The 18,224-nt window shown below is 38.3% G+C and overlaps 1 protein-coding gene across 1 annotated transcript in view; it reads right to left on the bottom strand.

Annotated features, from left to right (window-relative positions):
- Positions 1–17,695, bottom strand: part of MAATS1 (MYCBP associated and testis expressed 1) — a 31,889-nt gene extending 14,194 nt beyond the window's left edge. The window contains 10 exon segments of the mRNA XM_009274608.2: positions 1,282–1,398; positions 7,540–7,682; positions 7,795–7,977; positions 8,237–8,394; positions 8,737–8,914; positions 9,623–9,804; positions 10,712–10,768; positions 12,425–12,508; positions 15,260–15,417; positions 17,567–17,695. Coding sequence (XP_009272883.2) covers positions 1,282–1,398; positions 7,540–7,682; positions 7,795–7,977; positions 8,237–8,394; positions 8,737–8,914; positions 9,623–9,804; positions 10,712–10,768; positions 12,425–12,508; positions 15,260–15,417; positions 17,567–17,695 — 1,389 coding nt within the window.
- Positions 17,696–18,224: the final 529 nt, after the last annotated feature.

Genomic DNA, 18,224 nt, shown 5'->3' with positions numbered 1-18,224 from the left:
TTAGAAAGCAAGGGGGTCCTTTCTGAACCTCATGACTCAACGGGAGGGTCTCCCTGACAGTTTTGTCTGACCCTGTCCTCTATGCAGTAAATAATCAAGTGTGCATTGCCATCGAATCTTCTTCACTGTCGCATTTACCATTGAACTTTGTTAATTCACACTTTAACTCACTGTTTTCTATCAATAAAGTATTGTTGCTTCTCTCTTACAAGTGAAGTGCAGTCTCACTCCATCCGTGACACTAGGGGATAAACCTTTCTGATTTCTTTCCATGTTACCTGGAAATACTTAAAAATCTGCTAAATTGGTAAATTTAAATAGTGTAAATCTACCACTGCAATACAATATCTAATACGCAGGAGTTAGTAAAGCTGTGGAAAGCTCTTCCCAAGGAGATATTCTTGTTTCAGTCATCTTAAAATAGACTATATAAAACATAGGACATCATACTGCACAAAGGAAGACAGCATGGATGATCTAATAAGACTTTCTCTCTCTCACTTTCATGGTTGTGTGACTGTCTTAAATTCACAAGTTTAAATGGTAATTGTGTCTGATTCTTACTACATCATGAAAATGATGTTAATAAGCAGACAAAGCAATTCACTGGAACAACCACCTCTTAAGTATGTTACTTCAAGAAAGGAAAAGAAGTTGCAACTCCCCTAAAAAGTTGTTTTTTCCTACAGCATATCACATCCCTCATGACACATCATTACTGCTATTTCAGTCTCTGAGGAAGAATAATCTTCCGTGAACTGGAGCATGCTCATCAAAGACTGCATCCTGCATGATGACAAGAGCTTCACTCCAGCAAATTAATGAAGCGCACGCTCAGTGCTAAGCACCCAAAGTCTCACTGACTTCAGTGGGACTAAACTTAATTGCTCTGCTGGATTACGATAGTGTTGTCAGATCAGAAGGTTGGAAGACATTTAATCATCATCATCATCATCATCATCATCATCTGCCTTTTTCTTCCCCAAGAACAAGTGAATAACACGTCTACTAATTTATGTCTTTATAAAATAAAGTTTAGTTAAGGATTTGGCCAACAGATATTGTAAAAGATTTTCAATTCTTCGGCTTGCTAGTATCTTTATAGAATAAAGAGAGACTAAGAGAGTCTTAAGAAATAGTGATGGCTATTTCTAACATTAATACACACAAAAAAGATAAAGCTCATTTCCTTCCTTCTCTGGGCATTCCTTTAACAACCATGTAGGAAACAATCAGGGATCAACAGAAGAAAAAAAAAAGTGCTAAAATCAGCCCACTTACAATTGATGGGTTTTCCAGGATAGGAGTGGGTGGCCGAGGAACAGGCTTTTCTACTTTTTCAAGGAAACGGAGGGGCTTCTTCGGCTCCTTGACTTTATTCTTCTTCTCGAGTAGTGCCTGGAATAGACATACAATTTAATCAGAACTGGGCTAGATAGAACAACACAATAAGGCCAGTCCTCTAGATGCCGACTGTTGCTGATTACACTGACTACAGGGAGCTGCAAGTATTTTGCACTTTGCAGGCCTGTGGCTTCTATTTCTTACTGCACATCAACTGAAAAACTGAACATGGTCAGTAGATGAGGCTATTGGTTGGTCAGATGGGAACTTCAAAATCGTGTGTAAGAAGGAAGCGAGAGTTATTTTACTATATTTACAAATAAGTCATCAGCAATTGCATAGGGTGAGTCACCTAAAATTAATCTAAAATTGGTATGAACTTAATCTCTAATATAATACATTCTTAGGTAAAAGCATATTTCAGATTTATTTTTTTAATTTTCAAATAGGAATCTCATTGAACCAATTAAATACTGACCCATATGCAAGCAGAGGCAGTTGTGTGTGTTACTTTCCTTATACAATGACAAAAATATTAATTATTTTCCTATAAGATAGAGGTAAGATTCTTTCAAAACATGAAAAATGGGTAGAAATATCACAATTTAATTACAGTTTACATACCGCTACAGAATGGTTATAACTCTTTGCCTTTAACTATAAGTATAAACCTTGTTACTGCGGGTTAGGAATGTTATGCAGTCAGGAGATTTTATGAAGGGGTCACTTGAAGAGTGTATTGTCACTGTTCTGTGGCCCTTCCTCAGTGAAATGTCTTTGTATGATATGCTGTTACTGCGCAGGGTTGAACCGAATGACTCAGGACCCCTTCCTTGCGAAGTATGTTTTGAAACTCTTCTCTGCTCATCTGCAACTGCCCAGCAGCCCAGTGGCACCCCCAGCAACTGCACGAGTGGACAAGGGCGAAAGGGAAACTAACTTGCCCAAGAACTTCCTTCTACCAAGAAAATCCACAAGCCCATTAAGAGTGGGTTTTATCTTGCTCGCAGCTGTTTGGTGGCAGATGCCAAACCTTGTCAGCCAAAGCAGGCTAGGAGTGGAAATGCACCACGGCCTCAACTCTTTCGAGACATTTTCAAACTGTTTAGAGAACCAAAGTCCTCCCAACTTCCCATCGCAAGCTACTTAGAACAAGATATTCGGATAATCATTTCCAACTGCATGGCAATGCTTTCCTGCTGTAGGACATCACACTTTGGCTCGCAAAGAAAAGGGAAAAGAGTATGTACATTTAAAGCTCCTTCAAAATTACAATCCTACTACTGTATGGGTTGGATCTGTAGTCTTTCTTACTGAAAGAACAGACATATTCCAGCAAGGAAAAGTGTACCTTTTTCTTTTCTCACTCTCTTCTCTTTCAAATGTTCAAATACAGTATTTCACCATGGAGGGAAACCAAAGAAAAACTTAAGAAAAAAATCCCATGCTGAATTTCTCTCTCCAGTAGCAGGAAATTGATGGCACTTGCACAGAATTTAATTGTGAAATTAATGAAGTTTTGAAACTCCAGTGGTCATTGTACAAAACTCTTCTTGCATATTGGATCTGACCTTTCAGGCCAGAATAATTAATTGCTCCAGAAAAGGAGAGAGATTTCTAGGTGGAGGGGATAAAATGCTTTATTACTGAAAACTTCTGAAATGGACCATGTTAATAATGCAAGAATCAAAGCCCATAAACTGCTTATAAGCCACGTAAAATGGTTATAGCTCAAAAATGTTGAGAGATTTTCTGAACTTTCTTGTATTTGATGACCTTAGAGATCTCTGGCATAAAGATTATAACACTGCTTGCTATGATTTATAAGGTGTTTTGCATGACTGGGGGGAGGGGGGGGATTGGAAAAAAAAAAAAGCTGCTGTAATTGTGATTCTTTTGAAAACAATGGCTCCTATGTTTATTAGTACAATGTTGCATTCATAAGAATTTTTCTAATAAAACCTTAGCCTCCAAAAATATTTCTTGCTAACCAGAATAACAAAATACAACCAGCATAACAACTTTTAAAGACAGAAAAATCTATGAGCACTTCTGACAAGAGGGAATTCTTACTAATGTAGATTTGAGAAATACTGCAGTTCCCAGAAGTGGTTTTACGTTTTCATGTCAGCACAGTCTAGTGCCTGCTTTGCTGTCTTTACTAAGTCAAAAATGCTTACCACTTGCTTTCCCTAATCTGAGGTTTTAAGTTATTTTAAGACTTTAATGTAAGAAAAGAAAAAGAAAATATGTTTTTTGCATTAACTGGTTCTGCCCAACTTAACAAGCTACCATTTTTCGAAGTAGGGAGACCAGGGCCCAAGAATTTGCTGTAAAATACTTTCTTTCAAAAGAAAAAAGTGCTAAATTTCTGAGCAACATCCTTCAAATGTTACTGCCTACATATCACACTCTTAATTTTTCTGTGATAGACTACATTACTTTTTTCAGGTATTAGGTTCAGAGTCATACAATAATCTGGTTGGACTGGACAGTGAAGGGCCACCCAATTCATCTCCTTTTCATTTTCCTGGCAAATGCAGTGAACAGCAAATGGCACCCACTTTAGCTTCTTTGCTAGCTTCCGATAGAAGCAGAACTCTTGACAAGATAGTGGCTTGAGAAACAACTCTCCGTTCAAAGAAATCATTCTTTAGTTTCCTTCCTTATCTTCTCTCTGATCCTCTCCTTTTCACAAGACACTAGGTATATTTCATTTTCATGTACAGTACAGAGTACACAGTCATGTTTCTTTTCCTCCCTTTTTGCCCGCGAATGAAGAAGGTGAGATCATGAAGGACGGACTGACTACCTACTTTGCAATGCAGCACAGCTGCTGCATCTTGGCTGATCAAGACTGACATAATAGCTCTTAGAGCTTGTCTGAGCATCAGCCAACTAACACTGTGTTGGTGATCTGTTCTTGATGAAATAACTGCTTAAACAGGTTTTCCTACACTTTGAAGTTGGCAGAGATTTTCTCCAGAGACATTCTTGGCCCCCCTACTTCTCCACCTCCTTCCAGCAACCGGATAAAGGAAAACAGACGTGATGAAAGTTGCACTTAATGCTGACGTGAGAGATTCTTTGTTCCGACATCATCGTGATCCAGCACTTTGAACCTACCTGACACTTCACCCCTCTTGAGTCAGCAGAGCATACAGGGTCAGCCTAAAGTCATGCATTGTTCTGCACTGGGATTTCTTCTAGCAGCTCCTCCGTTCCTCCGGTGTATTCAGTTACCTAGTTGCATTTCTTTCCTATAGTAATTAGCTATATCAGTAAGCTATCTCCTTAATGCCTTGGATTTTCACACAAGGCTGTCTATATAATGGCTCACTTACATTCCTTAAAGCACCGTCATCTGCGCTGGCTAGGAACTAGCTTTCCTTGTCCTTTTATAGATCTGGCTTAAGATACAAATCATTGTTTTTTCCTGGGTAAATAATTGTAAATCCTGGGTCACTCCTGGTTTTGCCATGTTCTCTTGTTTTAGAGAATTATTCAGAGAAATACTGAGTGTACATAATATTCCTGCAAAAGGTTTCAGGATGGTCCTCAAAAAGTCTGCTTCTAAAATCACTTATTTTTGGCTTAGTTTCAAGTCCGGAAGAAGCTGTTCTTATTCTCAAGAGGACACAGATCCTTTTTGTAGTTCCTTGGATAATTGCTTATCCCTTCATACAAGCTTTAAGCTTGGGAAAACCCTCAATATGGCAAACCAAGAGGAACATAATGAGGAGGACTAGTCCATCTTGCCACTTGTTTGGCTAGAGAAGCAAGCCTTGGAAACTTCCTTTATCGAAATTAATTACTTCTGAGGCCAAAATCTAGCATTCTTCCTCTATTTGCCACCTCCTTCCACAGATTATCCAGGAAAAATGAAAGAAACTCATTCTAGAGCTAGATCACTGTGTACTCTCTGAATTTCCTGGAGTTCTGCTTTATTTCTAGGATTATGGGAGAAAATTTAAAGATTAAGTGTGCTAGGACAGCACTAAAAAGAGGCTTTTGAGCAGAAAACTGGTCTAGCTGCTCAGATATAGAAATAATGCAAAGCAACACAGTGCCCTCCTAAGATGATCCCTAATTGCCTGCTTTAAACCTCTTTCATACTGTGTGTGACGGAGGTTGTTGGCATGATTGGGACTGCTTAAGCCAAGTGGTCAGACAGCTGTCCTCTCAAGTGCTAAATTCTGTTAACTCAAGTACTCTGCACCCTTTACTGCCCTGTTCTTGACAGCTCCAGTAGCTTATGAGGTGGACCTGTCAGAGAGGCCCTGCTAAACCAGAGCATGCTATAGCCACTGAAGTTAAGACGCAAAAGCCTCTGATGGGAGAACTGACCAGTAACAGCACCACGGAGCTCAAACGCTAATTAGGGCAGTAATTTCTTGTTGCTCTGAACAGAAAGTTTGTTTAAATCTAATGGTGGCAGAGGCAGTCTGGGTGTTTCACAGTGTCAGTACTTTATGCTTGTCTGGGCCAACCAGTCCGGTGTCTACTTCTGTATATCTAAAAGCAGCAGTTACATTTTGCATAGTGGATTAATCATCTTTGCCTGCAAAGGAAATGCTTTGTGATTTTTAGAAGAATATACGTTTTGCCTTTTTATGGTGGGGAAACGAGTATTATGTTAGCCCCTCAGTTGGTATAAATCAATGTAGACCAAGTGATCTACATTGATTTAAGAAAGAAAATATGCAGAATTGTCTGCTTTTGTTCTGCATTCCATCTCCCTTTGGCCACCAATTTTTCTTTGAAGAGACGTTATTGTGCGAGCAGCCAGCATTAGGGCATACTTCTTCTCCATGGCTACAGTTTAGACACTCCACTGTAGTCTTTCAAACCATGAGAAGTATTTTAAACAAACAGAATACAATTGCTGTAATTGGAATTCAGCTCTGGAAACTTGGGCTAATGCTCTGCTGCCTATGAGAACCGTGTTATGATCCAGATTATACATAGTCACTACTTGAATTTTATGCAAAAAGCACTCAAACTCAAACCCCTTCGATACTGCTGTGTCTTCTTCTCTAAAACTGTAGTGAATTAATGTCCTTAGTTCTTGAACAATTCCTGTAGCACTCAAGATTTGCTTTGAAAATTTTCCTTCTGCATAATAATCAGATGCAATGTTTCATCTTTTACAAGATCCAGTGGAATTTAAATTTGAGATAATATGATTGATTTTTCAGAACAAGATTTCAATTTAAAATTAATTAGTAGAAAGTTACTGTCTGCATTGAGAGTATTATTAAATTACACTAAACCAAGAAAGCTATATACGTAATTTCCAATTATGAAATATTTCTTCACTAAATAAAGCATAAGTGAAAGTTGTCAAGCTTTACAAATGAAATTCAGTATTTTTCAAAGATACAGCAGCCAGCCAAGAATATGCCTGATTTTAGAAAAAGGTAATACTCAACAGCATCACAAGAAACGTACTTAAAAGTACATGTAATTTACAAATATTGTGATTGTAGATGCAAATGAGGCACTTCTTTCCTCAGTGGTTAATTGCATATATGGACACCTCATCTGCACGAACAGTTATGATAAATTAAGATAGGCAAGACACTATTAGCATGTTTGCAAATCAGATGCTGTTGTTAGGGAACAACAGTGCTGTGCATCCACCGTTCTGATCTGATTTTATGAGTGGGGTCATTTTAATCATGCTTTGCTGCAGATGTTTTTACAACATGTACTTAAAATGTACATTTTTAAAAATGTACAGAATTTTTAGAATATGAATCCAGATTTGGTTTATTTAATCATTAGTAGTTTGACAGCATAACCAGCCAGCTTGCCACTTGTGCGTTATAAAAGCAAGGGAGAAATGAGAATGAGCAAATGGCAGGAGAGAATTTCTAACTGACATAATATGTTCCGATCCAAATACCCGATCTGCAGGAAGACAGAAGCGGCTATGCTTGGTTTCTAAAGGGTTGGAGCAGAAGCACAGATGCTAGGGAGAGAGAGTACTGACAGACTGAGTTCCAGAGCAGTACTGGTCATGCCTACAACAGTCTGAATGTCTGATCCATTCTGTCCTTGAAGTTGTCTTACAGAAAATATGAATTTAGCACAGGAAATTGGGAGAAAGCTTACACACGTGTCTTCCCAATTGTATTTCTGAGCAGTTCAAATCTAAGAGGAACTGACATGGTGCTAGGTGCAGCTCCATACCTGGTGAACCTGTGCCAGATCCACCTCTAGCCTTGCTGATCTTTTAATAAATCCAGTCTCAGTGGTAGTGTACTTAGGTTTTGGCGCTTTAATCTTGACCTGGGTGACAGAATCTGGGAGAGATGCTTCCAGTTCACACAGTCCTAAGAAATGCAAACAGCAATTAAGTAATGGAGTGGTGGGGAGAGAAATTTGAGTTTTGTTAATATTTTAAGTAAATATCTCATACAAACTAAATCTTCCAAAATGCCTCACCTGCAAAGGTGTTAAGGTAGAAGTTTTTTACCACATAGCGTTCAGAATGGTTGTCTGGGAAATAACCAATTCTTGACAAAGGAGCGTATGTTTGTGATGCAAAGTCAGTATACTCTTTGATGATATCTCGTCTCTCCAGCTTCCCCATCACATTCTTCCTCTTAGCTATCAGTTTCCTGAGCACTGAAAAGGAAATACAAATGTGAGAAGGTTCTTCATACAAATAGTTCTAAAAAAGCTGCATCTTTGGAAATTCACGAGAGCTTTTGCTGGTTAATATAAAAACATGACCTGTTTGACCAGAACAAATGCTGGCCATGCATATCTATATTGTGGATGCAACATGTTTCATCTTGACTAAAGACTACAACCTTGTGAAAATAGAAATGGCTTGTCTGAAAACTAAGTCTCATACTGCTCTCTCCCTTTCTTTCAAACTTACTCAGTGCACAGTCATGCTGAATCTTTTTGACTTTCTCTTCTTTAGCTTTCTGATAGTTTTGCCAGTGGTCATCCAAGCGCTTGGCATCCAGCTCATTCTGATTCTTCTCTCGCCTCCACAGCAGCTTCTTTAAGACTTCCAGTCGAACCTCCTGCAACCTGCAAGGAAAGAAAAGGCCAGGTATGACCTACTGTACTCTGCAGTGTTCTGTGCAATGCTGTCATCATCAAATCCTACATACCAGCTGACTACTTTACACATAGTTCATATTGCATACCTCGTATTTAATCTTTCATTTTTAAAAGTGAGTTTAGCACTGGTGAAAAGTATTGTGGTAGCAGTCTCTTATATTAAATTTAACAAAAATGTCCCTTCCCAAAATCAGGGGATTTTAACAGAAATAAAAGGCTTGTACCCTTCAGCCAATCCCCTAAACCTTCTTGTTCCTTCCCTATTCAGCCAATAATTAACAGAAATAAAAAGTATAATTGGACTCCTACTTTTCTATTTCCTGTTCTCTAAAGGCCCACTCCTTCCTCTCCATATCATTCATCATTTTCCTCCTCTTCATGATTTGCGAGGCATTGTCCATGGCTGGAAGAGTTGCTTCCCATGCACGTTTTTCCCGGGCACGTTCAATCATCTCCACCTCGGCTAGTCCTGCTGGTAGCCCCCGACCTTACAGAGACAAGAAGCAGTAGCTCTTTAGGAGAATGGTGAATCCAGCAAACAACCACCACCAAAAAGTATTAGAGGGCTGGATGAGCACAAGCCCATGTGTTAAACACAAGCAGAATTGTCAATAGCCAGAAGTAAATACTTCTAAGGCCAGTAAAATTCCACAGTATGAGGAATGGTAGGACCTGCAGTTGCTATAGCTTAGTTAATGTTAACACTAGCACTTCATTCCTCTACTGCAGGCTGCAAAGGAGGAAAAACTTTTCCAAGAAGACACTTTCTGAGAATGAGCATTTTCTTTGGCATCTCCAGTGTCCATCACTATTGCAGGTGTGACACTGGGAGATTAAGATCATAGGTGTATTCTGGGGCAGCACTGTTTGTACTGTTTTTTTACTGTTATCTAACTCAGAACAGCTGAAGAACAGTAGGTAAATGGAAAAACTGCTACTAGTTCGTATTTGTAGAACATATGACCTTTTTATATTGAATGATCTCAAAACTCTTTATGAAATACCCCAGAATAGCGCTATTAAGTAGGTAAATATCATGCCTATTTTAGAAATATATAAAATAATGTGCCCCAAAGGAAGATAACAAAGGGCTGCCAAAGCTGGCAATAGACTTGAAAACTGACATTGAAAAAAAAGAATCTCCTGCTAAAGAGGGGACAGGATTATTATAATTTATCTTGATTTCACAACTCACCCCAAGTGAGTGTAGCAAGTGTCAGAAGTTCAGGGACTGAGCCACTGGGAACTACATATTCAGGGGAATAGGGATCCGTCTGGGCTTCACCATCCCTGTAATCTGTCTGTGTGCTCAATGTTCGTAACTCGGGACCAAAGACTTTGCTGTCTCTTGTAGCTGAATGGACATAGGGCTCTGTCCTAAAAGAAGATGCAAGATGGAAGAACATTTGTCACATTCATTAAAAAAACCAAAACAGAAACACAACACTAAGTCAAAGGTAGGATATCCAAATGTGCTTTGTTTTATCTTAACATTGCTCCCATTGATACTAACTCCATTATCATTAGTAAAAGCATACTGAGGCTACACTGAGTCCTCTGAAACCTCCCTCCTTAGGTAAGCAATTCGGAAATCTTCTGGTTTCAGCTCTCACAAGTTATTACATGCAAATCTTCCCTATGTATCCATTCTAAAGCATTGCTTTTAATGGGCACAAAAAGTAACTAATGGCTGAGTGTAAAATGAAGTAGGACTGCTTCAATTTAGCTTATGTTTGTCTTTCCAACATTTCCAGAACAAAAATTCAATTCTGATGCAAGCATGTGCAACTTCCATTGACTCTACTAGGAACTGAATCTTCTTATGTCCCCTCAAAATTGGATCCCCACTGAACACCACACTAGACTACTTCATGGATGCTCTACACCACTGAACAGTATTGCAACTATCACAGAGATTGTAATAAAATATCAGAAGATTCTCCAACAATACTGCTGTATTAGAGAATCTTCTTTGCATCAGTATCTCATCTAGGATTCAGAGACACTTGGCTTTCTGTTTCAGGCCTCATAATCATAACACACTTGAGGCTCATGTCCTTTACCCACAAAGCACTACTGATAATACTGCAAGCAAATTCTGAAACAGTCAGTCACCTGTTTCCTCAGGAATTCTCAATGGTGAACAAACCCTTACCTCTTAACAAGTTTTTCCTGTTGGTTCATTATGAAAAATATTGGTCACCAGCTAAATAGTTACCCAATCTTTTTCTGGTGAGATGTGGCCCATTACAACAGTAATGATGTTCCAGAACTCACTACTTACTTTGCCATTGCGTAAGCAACATTTAGTGGAAGCAGCTTATTAGAAGGGATGAGAGGTCTGAAAAGAGAGAATGCAGATGTAAGACAACAACCATGAGCATAAAAGATCATTACGGTTTAGAAAAACTGCTGTCCACTAATTTCAATGGAGTTACACTGATTTTCCACAACTCAGGTTCTGTGGTTGCACGTTTAAGAATTGTGCCTGAATATTAAATAATTCTTTCATAGCTAAGGAGCAACAGAGAAAGTTTCACCAGTAGGAGTGGGTGTTATTCTTCTGCCAGAGCAGAAAGTAGAATTGCAAAACAAGACAATAATTAAAAGAAGTTAGTTTTGAGTGTGCTCACAACATTTTGTGTACGTTTCACTGATTAGTTTACTTTTTTCTCTTTGAGATTTTGATAGAGGTTTTTTTAATAACTTGAAATCCTGAAATGAATTCCTACAATCAGTTGGTAAGGTAAGCTGTTTTGGACTTACCTAATTTGACTGCTTCCTTTTTTTGCAGTACTTTACGAAGCATGTTGAAAGTGATATGGGCTCAATGACATATTAATAATTCCTTCTTAGGCATTCTTATAGTTTGCATATTGCAGTTCACTATCAATTTCCCTTAGCCTTTGAGAGGCTTTAAATCTTAATTTCAAATTGCAGAATATGATAGATAACATCATCTTTGTCCTTTTTTTGTTGTTGTTAAAGGAGCCATAAAGAACTTCAATTTATTAAACTTGGTGATTTTTTTATATTTAAAGTGGACATATTGGCCAATAGCCGCTGACTATAATAGTGAATGTAATTGAAAGTATATGTGACTAAGTTGAGAATGTTTGTACGCTAGCTGTTGGTTCGGATCTTGAGTCCATTGTTGACCTGCAGTGTCATTCTGGAAGGAGCAGAGTAGTCCTGCAGTCCCCTGCAGTAGGGGACATTGATGAAAAGTTCATCAAGGATTCCCTTTGCTCCCTTTCTGCTTTTGGCAGAAACGGGGAGGTAAAAGGTTCCTCCTTAAGAAGGCACCTTTCCAGGAGTCTGGAGAACTACAATGGCTTTGTGAGCATCTTCTTCCTTTGTGTAGGAGGATCTACAGCCCAAAGCTTTCTACAAATAATTATTAAGTACAGAATGCTTGGTACATTTGCTTATATGGTAACTCATTATCTGAAAATTCTGACATAGTGTGAATTTTAAAAGACCTTGTGATTTAAGATTTGGTTACTATTTAGATTTTCTATAGCAGTGATCAAAGAACCAACAGAAAAGCCAAAAAAAAAAAAAAAAAAAAAAAAAAAAAAAAAAAAAAAAAAAAAAAAAAAAAAAAAAAAAAAAAAAAAAAAAAAAAAAAAAAAAAAAAAAAAAAAAAAAAAAAAAAAAAAAAAAAAAAAAAAAAAAAAAAAAAAAAAAAAAAAAAAAAAAAAAAAAAAAAAAAAAAAAAAAAAAAAAAAAAAAAAAAAAAAAAAAAAAAAAAAAAAAAAAAAAAAAAAAAAAAAAAAAAAAAAAAAAAAAAAAAAAAAAAAAAAAAAAAAAAAAAAAAAAAAAAAAAAAAAAAAAAAAAAAAAAAAAAAAAAAAAAAAAAAAAAAAAAAAAAAAAAAAAAAAAAAAAAAAAAAAAAAAAAAAAAAAAAAAAAAGGCTCTGGCATATATTTAGGTGCTCTTTAAACTGCACAAAAGCAAGCTTCTGAATTCTGTTTCAAATCAATTCATTCCTTACCGTGCAAAATATTTGTAGCGATTCCTTCCACTAACTTCAGGATCTTCATACACAATTTGAGGTATTTGAAGAGAAGGTTGAGCTCTAAAAGCCAAAATACAGGATTCCTTACTATCATTTAAGAAGTACATTCAGAGCAGTTCTGATCTTTTTTTCTTATGCTTTTTTTTTCCTTCTCTCTCTATTTCTCTGGTTGCACAATCAAATGTACACACTACAAAGTCCACAAAATCCCCATACTTATACAAGCAATTATATTTTGCTTTTTTCATACTTATTTACACAGCAAGACAATTTGATTCTTTATATATATTCCCCACTATGTGTGGGCAAGAAATGGTCATTTGCTGCCTTTAATAAAACTTTCTTATGTGCTTGTCATGAAAAGAACTGGCCACTTGTAAATGCTTGACCTTGTAAAGTAAACTACTTTTATTGGGACTGGGGGGAGCAAACTCATTTTCTTAAGAGTGAAAAACTTTCCATAACAGAAAATATATGTAAAGGAGTATAAGGAACAAAGGGGAAGACTACCACTTTCTACCTTTCAAAAATAGCTAAAGAGATTCTGAGCAAATGTGGGAAATTTTAGAATCAGCAATTTCAATTTGAATTCTCCAATAGAGGAGAAAAATTAGGCTGACCATGTGAATGTTTCAAAACCTATGCTGGAACAAGCATATCTTTTGCAAGAACATTCTTATTTCATTTTTTCCCCCATTTTGAATTTGAAGTAGGCAGACTGTTTAAATTTTTCACTGTAACATCTTGGAGGGTTCTCTTTATTTTAAAGCTTTGGAAGACCATGAGGTAGACCTCATTAAGGCAGTCAGTGAGAGAATGGGTACAACTGAGTCCTTTGAAAGCTATGCTTCAGGATTGCTATTTGATTTCACAGCCACTTTATACTCCAGTCCTACTCTGGACAAGACAAGAAACAGAAGTTCTTTTTAAAAAAAAAACAGCCCAAGTCATGCCATTAAGGTAAGTAATTTCCTTAAGCTATATATATGGCAAGTCCTGAAGGTCATGTTTTTCATAAGACCATTTTTGGCAACTTGTAAGAATCCTGACCTCAGGTGTATGGGATTGTGGGTGCTGGAGTTGGTCACTGCTGCCTGCTTTTAAATACAGAGGCATATTTACAGAGATACGGTTAACAATACATAACATTGCTGGACAGCTGGGATCAAAACAAAGGCTTGCATGCTGAGATCAGTTGTCTTCAAAGACCCGATCTAAGCCCTGCGAGCTGCGCTGTGGAACTCGGGGAGCCACAGTACGGCTACCCACTACAGCAAAGCCTATAGAGAGATGCTTCATTAACCTCCTGTGACATACGATTTACTGCAAAGGTAAGTTTAAAGTCATCTCTTCCCAGTGCTTTCAGTCATATCACATAACAAAAGAGAGGGGAAGGTTTTGAGATGCAGTGCGGTAACCTGAGATACTTGCTCAGCACTAATCAACCTATTATTCTGAAGTTGTGTTTGTAATTCAAATGAGTTAATTGAGCTGATGGCTAGTTCCACTAGCTGACTCTTTACATATCAGACTGTTGCTCCATCCAAATGGATTTGTGTTTCATTCAGCACAGGTGGGCACTTATTCTTATGATCTAACTTTATTAGCATAAGCTGTTCATCCTATTATGGTATAGTTATAGGCACAATGGGAACCCAGTGAAATAGCCCCTTTTATTCCACAGATCCTGCCTCTGGCATGTCCTTGACTTATATTTGCTGACTTTGCTGAAATAAATGAGCATTTATTCCTGGTAACCTTGCAGAGGCAATGCAACTACCAAAAAGACAGCTGGGAAATATTCTATCTATCTTCTATACCAGCAACACTGTCAACCAGTGCAGGTTGAAACAGAGGGGATATATTTCTCATTTTTTGTTAATTGCAAGACTCTCTGCAAATACATGTTGTTGAAATGTAAATCAATTTTAAAGCAGCGCAGGTGTCAAATAAGTTCTTGTTACAGAATATCAGGCAAAATATAAGAAGCCACTGAGGTTTTCATGTGCTGAGGACAGTTTGAACTGCTGAAAATAAGAAGGAAAAAAAAAGGCTCCAAAATTCTTATTTTATTGTGGAAATTAGAATATGCTTTCGAAACTGAACAAAACCAGGTGTGAAATCTGCTGTATCACTCTTAAACATCTTTGATTACTGTCTGCCATGTGGTAGAACTCAGTTACCAGCAACCCCAGAGCACACATCATATGAAAAGCCCATGGTCTAAAGTTAGCTTGTTAATGCAGCAAGAACCTCTGAAAATAACTACCCAGGCTGATGCCTGCAGTCCTGAATACAGCTACAAGAGGACTCCAAAAAACACATGGTGTGGCAAAACACATAAATGTTTCTTTAAATATTTGCTGAATCAGAAGCCCAAATTGTGACGCCAGGAGAAAGTTCAACTAAGAAACCCCTGCACTAAAAATGTGGTGCCCTGGTTCAGGCCCCATACACCCTTGAACGAGCAGCAAAAGCAACTGCACGGGACTAAAAGGTAACAGCTCCCGCTGAAGTAACACACGAGTCACTGAAGTCTTCATAACTTATCTGATCTATAAGAGATTGAAATAACTCTCTTCTCTTTCCCAGCAACCGCTGCAAAGCAGATAGCACAGGGATGAGGGAACGTGCAACATCCGCCCTGTAAGAAACAGATGGGCAACCATACTCCACAACAGCTGCAATCTCTTAATTTCAAGGGAAACATAAGTAGGAGCAAATTGCAGGCATCTCCACTTCAGTGTGCATGGGTTTTTGTTGGGTTTGTTTGTATGTTTGTTTTAAATTATCCAACCATAGAACACTTACGCAGCAAGCTGCTGAAGAGTCTCCAGGCGCTGCTGAGCCCTCCCTCTCCATCTTCGGTCAATAAATGAAGGCATTGGATCTTTGCCCTCCAAGCACAGATTGTAGCCCGGGAAATGGATCAAGCTACTAAGCATACTTCTGAATATTGGTGCCTTTACCTAATGTTTGTGTGGACACAAAGAAGAGAGGCAGTGATTTAGTGATTTCAAATAGTATTAAAGAGATCAGAATTTCAGCTTGCTGTGATTTACAGGACTGCATATTTGGGATGGGAAAAGAAGGCAGCATACATATGCTAATGATGTCAGCTGATTAGATGGTACTTCTCAAGATGTGGAGCATACCAGACTAGCAGCAGATGCACAGATATGTCTTCTGGCTGTTTTCCAGTGTCTAAACTTATACTTGAAATCAAAGGGTCTAATGGTTTGTTACATAAAGAAGTTAGTGAGTAGTAACTGTGAATGTGCAGTAATGTGAACTTCTAGCACATTACCCCATGTAACTCCCTGTTATTTCATGTGCTCTAGAAATGAAGTAACACATTCCACTTACAGAGTAAAATTACATTATTCTATACTGTAACAATTTTAGCATGTGTTAAAAATATCTCGACGGGAGTTAGCACACAAAAATGATCACATTAAAAATCCACACCCTTCCTTCTAAGCACTAATTTCCCTGGGTAGGTATGCCTTAAATCTCTAAATTTATGGTTGCCAATAAATCTTTGCAATCCTGACTCAAGTGTAAGTGATGTAGCTATATTGGCTTGAGCTTCTGTAAAGCCTGAAATCAGATTTGAATTGTGAATCGCCCCTTTCATTTCAGTGGGTGCTAACTCAGATGCATATAGGGTAGTGGTTACATTTCAAGTACACTAGCTCACCAGAGTGTAAGAGAGTGTCAAATTATGAGGATCTAGGCACCCTACTATGAGTAGCTGCTTGCTGTGCGTGAGTGCATTTTTGTTTCATTTCTCTTCAAAGGGAATTCAACTTTGGAGAGTTTGGAAAACCCTATAAACTAATATTATCACAGCCCCTGTCCACCCCATTTTGTGATGCTATACATTAAGAATTCAAAGTTGTATTGTTTTGAATTGCACATTATGCACTTGCTGATTCATATACTTAAAACATGTTTTATGTAAGTCGGAGTCTGTCACCATACCCATCCACAACATTACACCTATGACATGACAACATTAGTGACAGTATGCCTGCTTACTTTGTCTGGCCTGAACTGTTAACACAGCCGTATCGTTGTGAGGATATGTATGATGACAGGCAATGTTTCCAGCTCCATGTGTACGTCTCTCTACAGAGAGGCAGACAAACACACGTTTTTTTCATGTAGCTATAAGAAAGAGTCTGAGATGATGGGGTAAGAGACGTCCAGAAACATTCTTCAGAAAAATGTTTCTTGATTCCATTGTTGGAAAGCTGCTCAGGGATTTTCTCCTCACTGTACAGCAATGGAGTTTCAGAGTTCAGAATATCTGCCTTGCAGGCTCAGTCAAGTGCATAGCTTCAGGAGGACTCTGTTTGTTTAAAATCCAATTTATTGTGCAGTTGTACCAAGTCTGTTCTCCTTTGGCATTCTACCTATATGCAGCCTGTCCAGCCATCAATTACTGCTGTCTAAAGGTGTGATTGCAACTCCCACAGGCATGCCCTGGCTGGTTTTAAACTAGCTAGGGTGAATACTGATAGCAGGGGAGCAAATGCAGTAGGGAGCTAAGCGTGGACCTAACTAGCTAAGGGCTTAGCTAGGAAGTTAAATTGTGCTAACCTAGTATGAAGAATCAGAATGGGTTTGCAATCTTTACAGGCTGCTTAGCCTGTTGGTACCTAGTTTATTGTAAACTAAGTATGCTACCTTGAGCTGTAGTGTAAGTATATCCCAAGGTAAGTGAAGAGGCACCACGTGAAATAAAACATTTTAACAGCTCTGCTTGAACAACAGCCCAACAACTGTCCAGTTCTTTTATTAGATCTTAATAACATATACAAGCTATTGTTAACAGCATTTGGAGATATTCTATTAAAAATACTGACACACAATTTAGGAAATTACTCAGGACATGAAACTGGGCATTTCTAAGCTGCTGTTACAGAGTCACCCTAGGTCAGCAATCATGGTTACTCCCTGTGTTAAGTCTTGTTTTAGATAAAACTGCTTCCTTTGCTTTGTATTTTGCTGTTTTAAGGGAGCAGCTTAGAACTGAGACAGTTTCTACCCATGTGTATGCATACACACAGAAACATAAGGTGCACATGGGAGCTGTCTTTGGACAACACCTACCACTTTATCACCAACAAGTTGAACATGGACATTTGACTTTGAATGGTCCTTCTCACTTGATAGTGTGTACAGAGGGTCTGAAAGATAAATGAACAAATGGAACTAGTTACATATTTGAGAGATCGGCATGAATCGTCAGGCTCCACTTCCCTCTTTAGAAGTCTGTCCATAAGAGAGTATGAAACAAACTAGGAAAGAAAAAAACTGAAATACATGTCTCCGTATCAAAGAAATTCCACCACCACACAAATGAGCCTCAGAGCTGAAATACTACTGTTCTGTGGAACATGCACATGACTGAAGAAAAATCTACTTTCTTTGGAAGCACTGCCAACTTAAATAGAAAATGAAGACATGAAACAGAAAGAAGAAAGCATGGTGCAATGGTAATCAGTGGAAATACCATACTGTATGCGATGCTTCCCTCTGGGATATAGAGCTAGTGCTGGCCTTCCTCCAGCTCACAAACGTTTCATAGTCCCAAGCCTCTCCTCACTACTGGTAACTTCGTTACTGCTGCCAACCCTAACGCTTTACCACTATGTGCCTCTGCCGTGCTCCAGGGGCGGCACCCATCTTCCTGTCTCCAAACCTGCTCTCCCTGCCTGGCTAGTTGCCGCTCGCCAAGTGACAGCCCCTCGGCCAGCTCTGGCCGTGC

The sequence above is a fragment of the Aptenodytes forsteri genome, unplaced genomic scaffold (genome assembly GCF_000699145.1).
Source record: "Aptenodytes forsteri isolate BGI_AS27 unplaced genomic scaffold, ASM69914v1 Scaffold379, whole genome shotgun sequence".
NCBI classification, from domain to species: Eukaryota; Metazoa; Chordata; class Aves; order Sphenisciformes; family Spheniscidae; genus Aptenodytes; species Aptenodytes forsteri.
The sequence above is the reverse complement of the archived record's forward strand: the minus strand, read 5'-3'. Positions and strand labels throughout refer to the sequence as shown.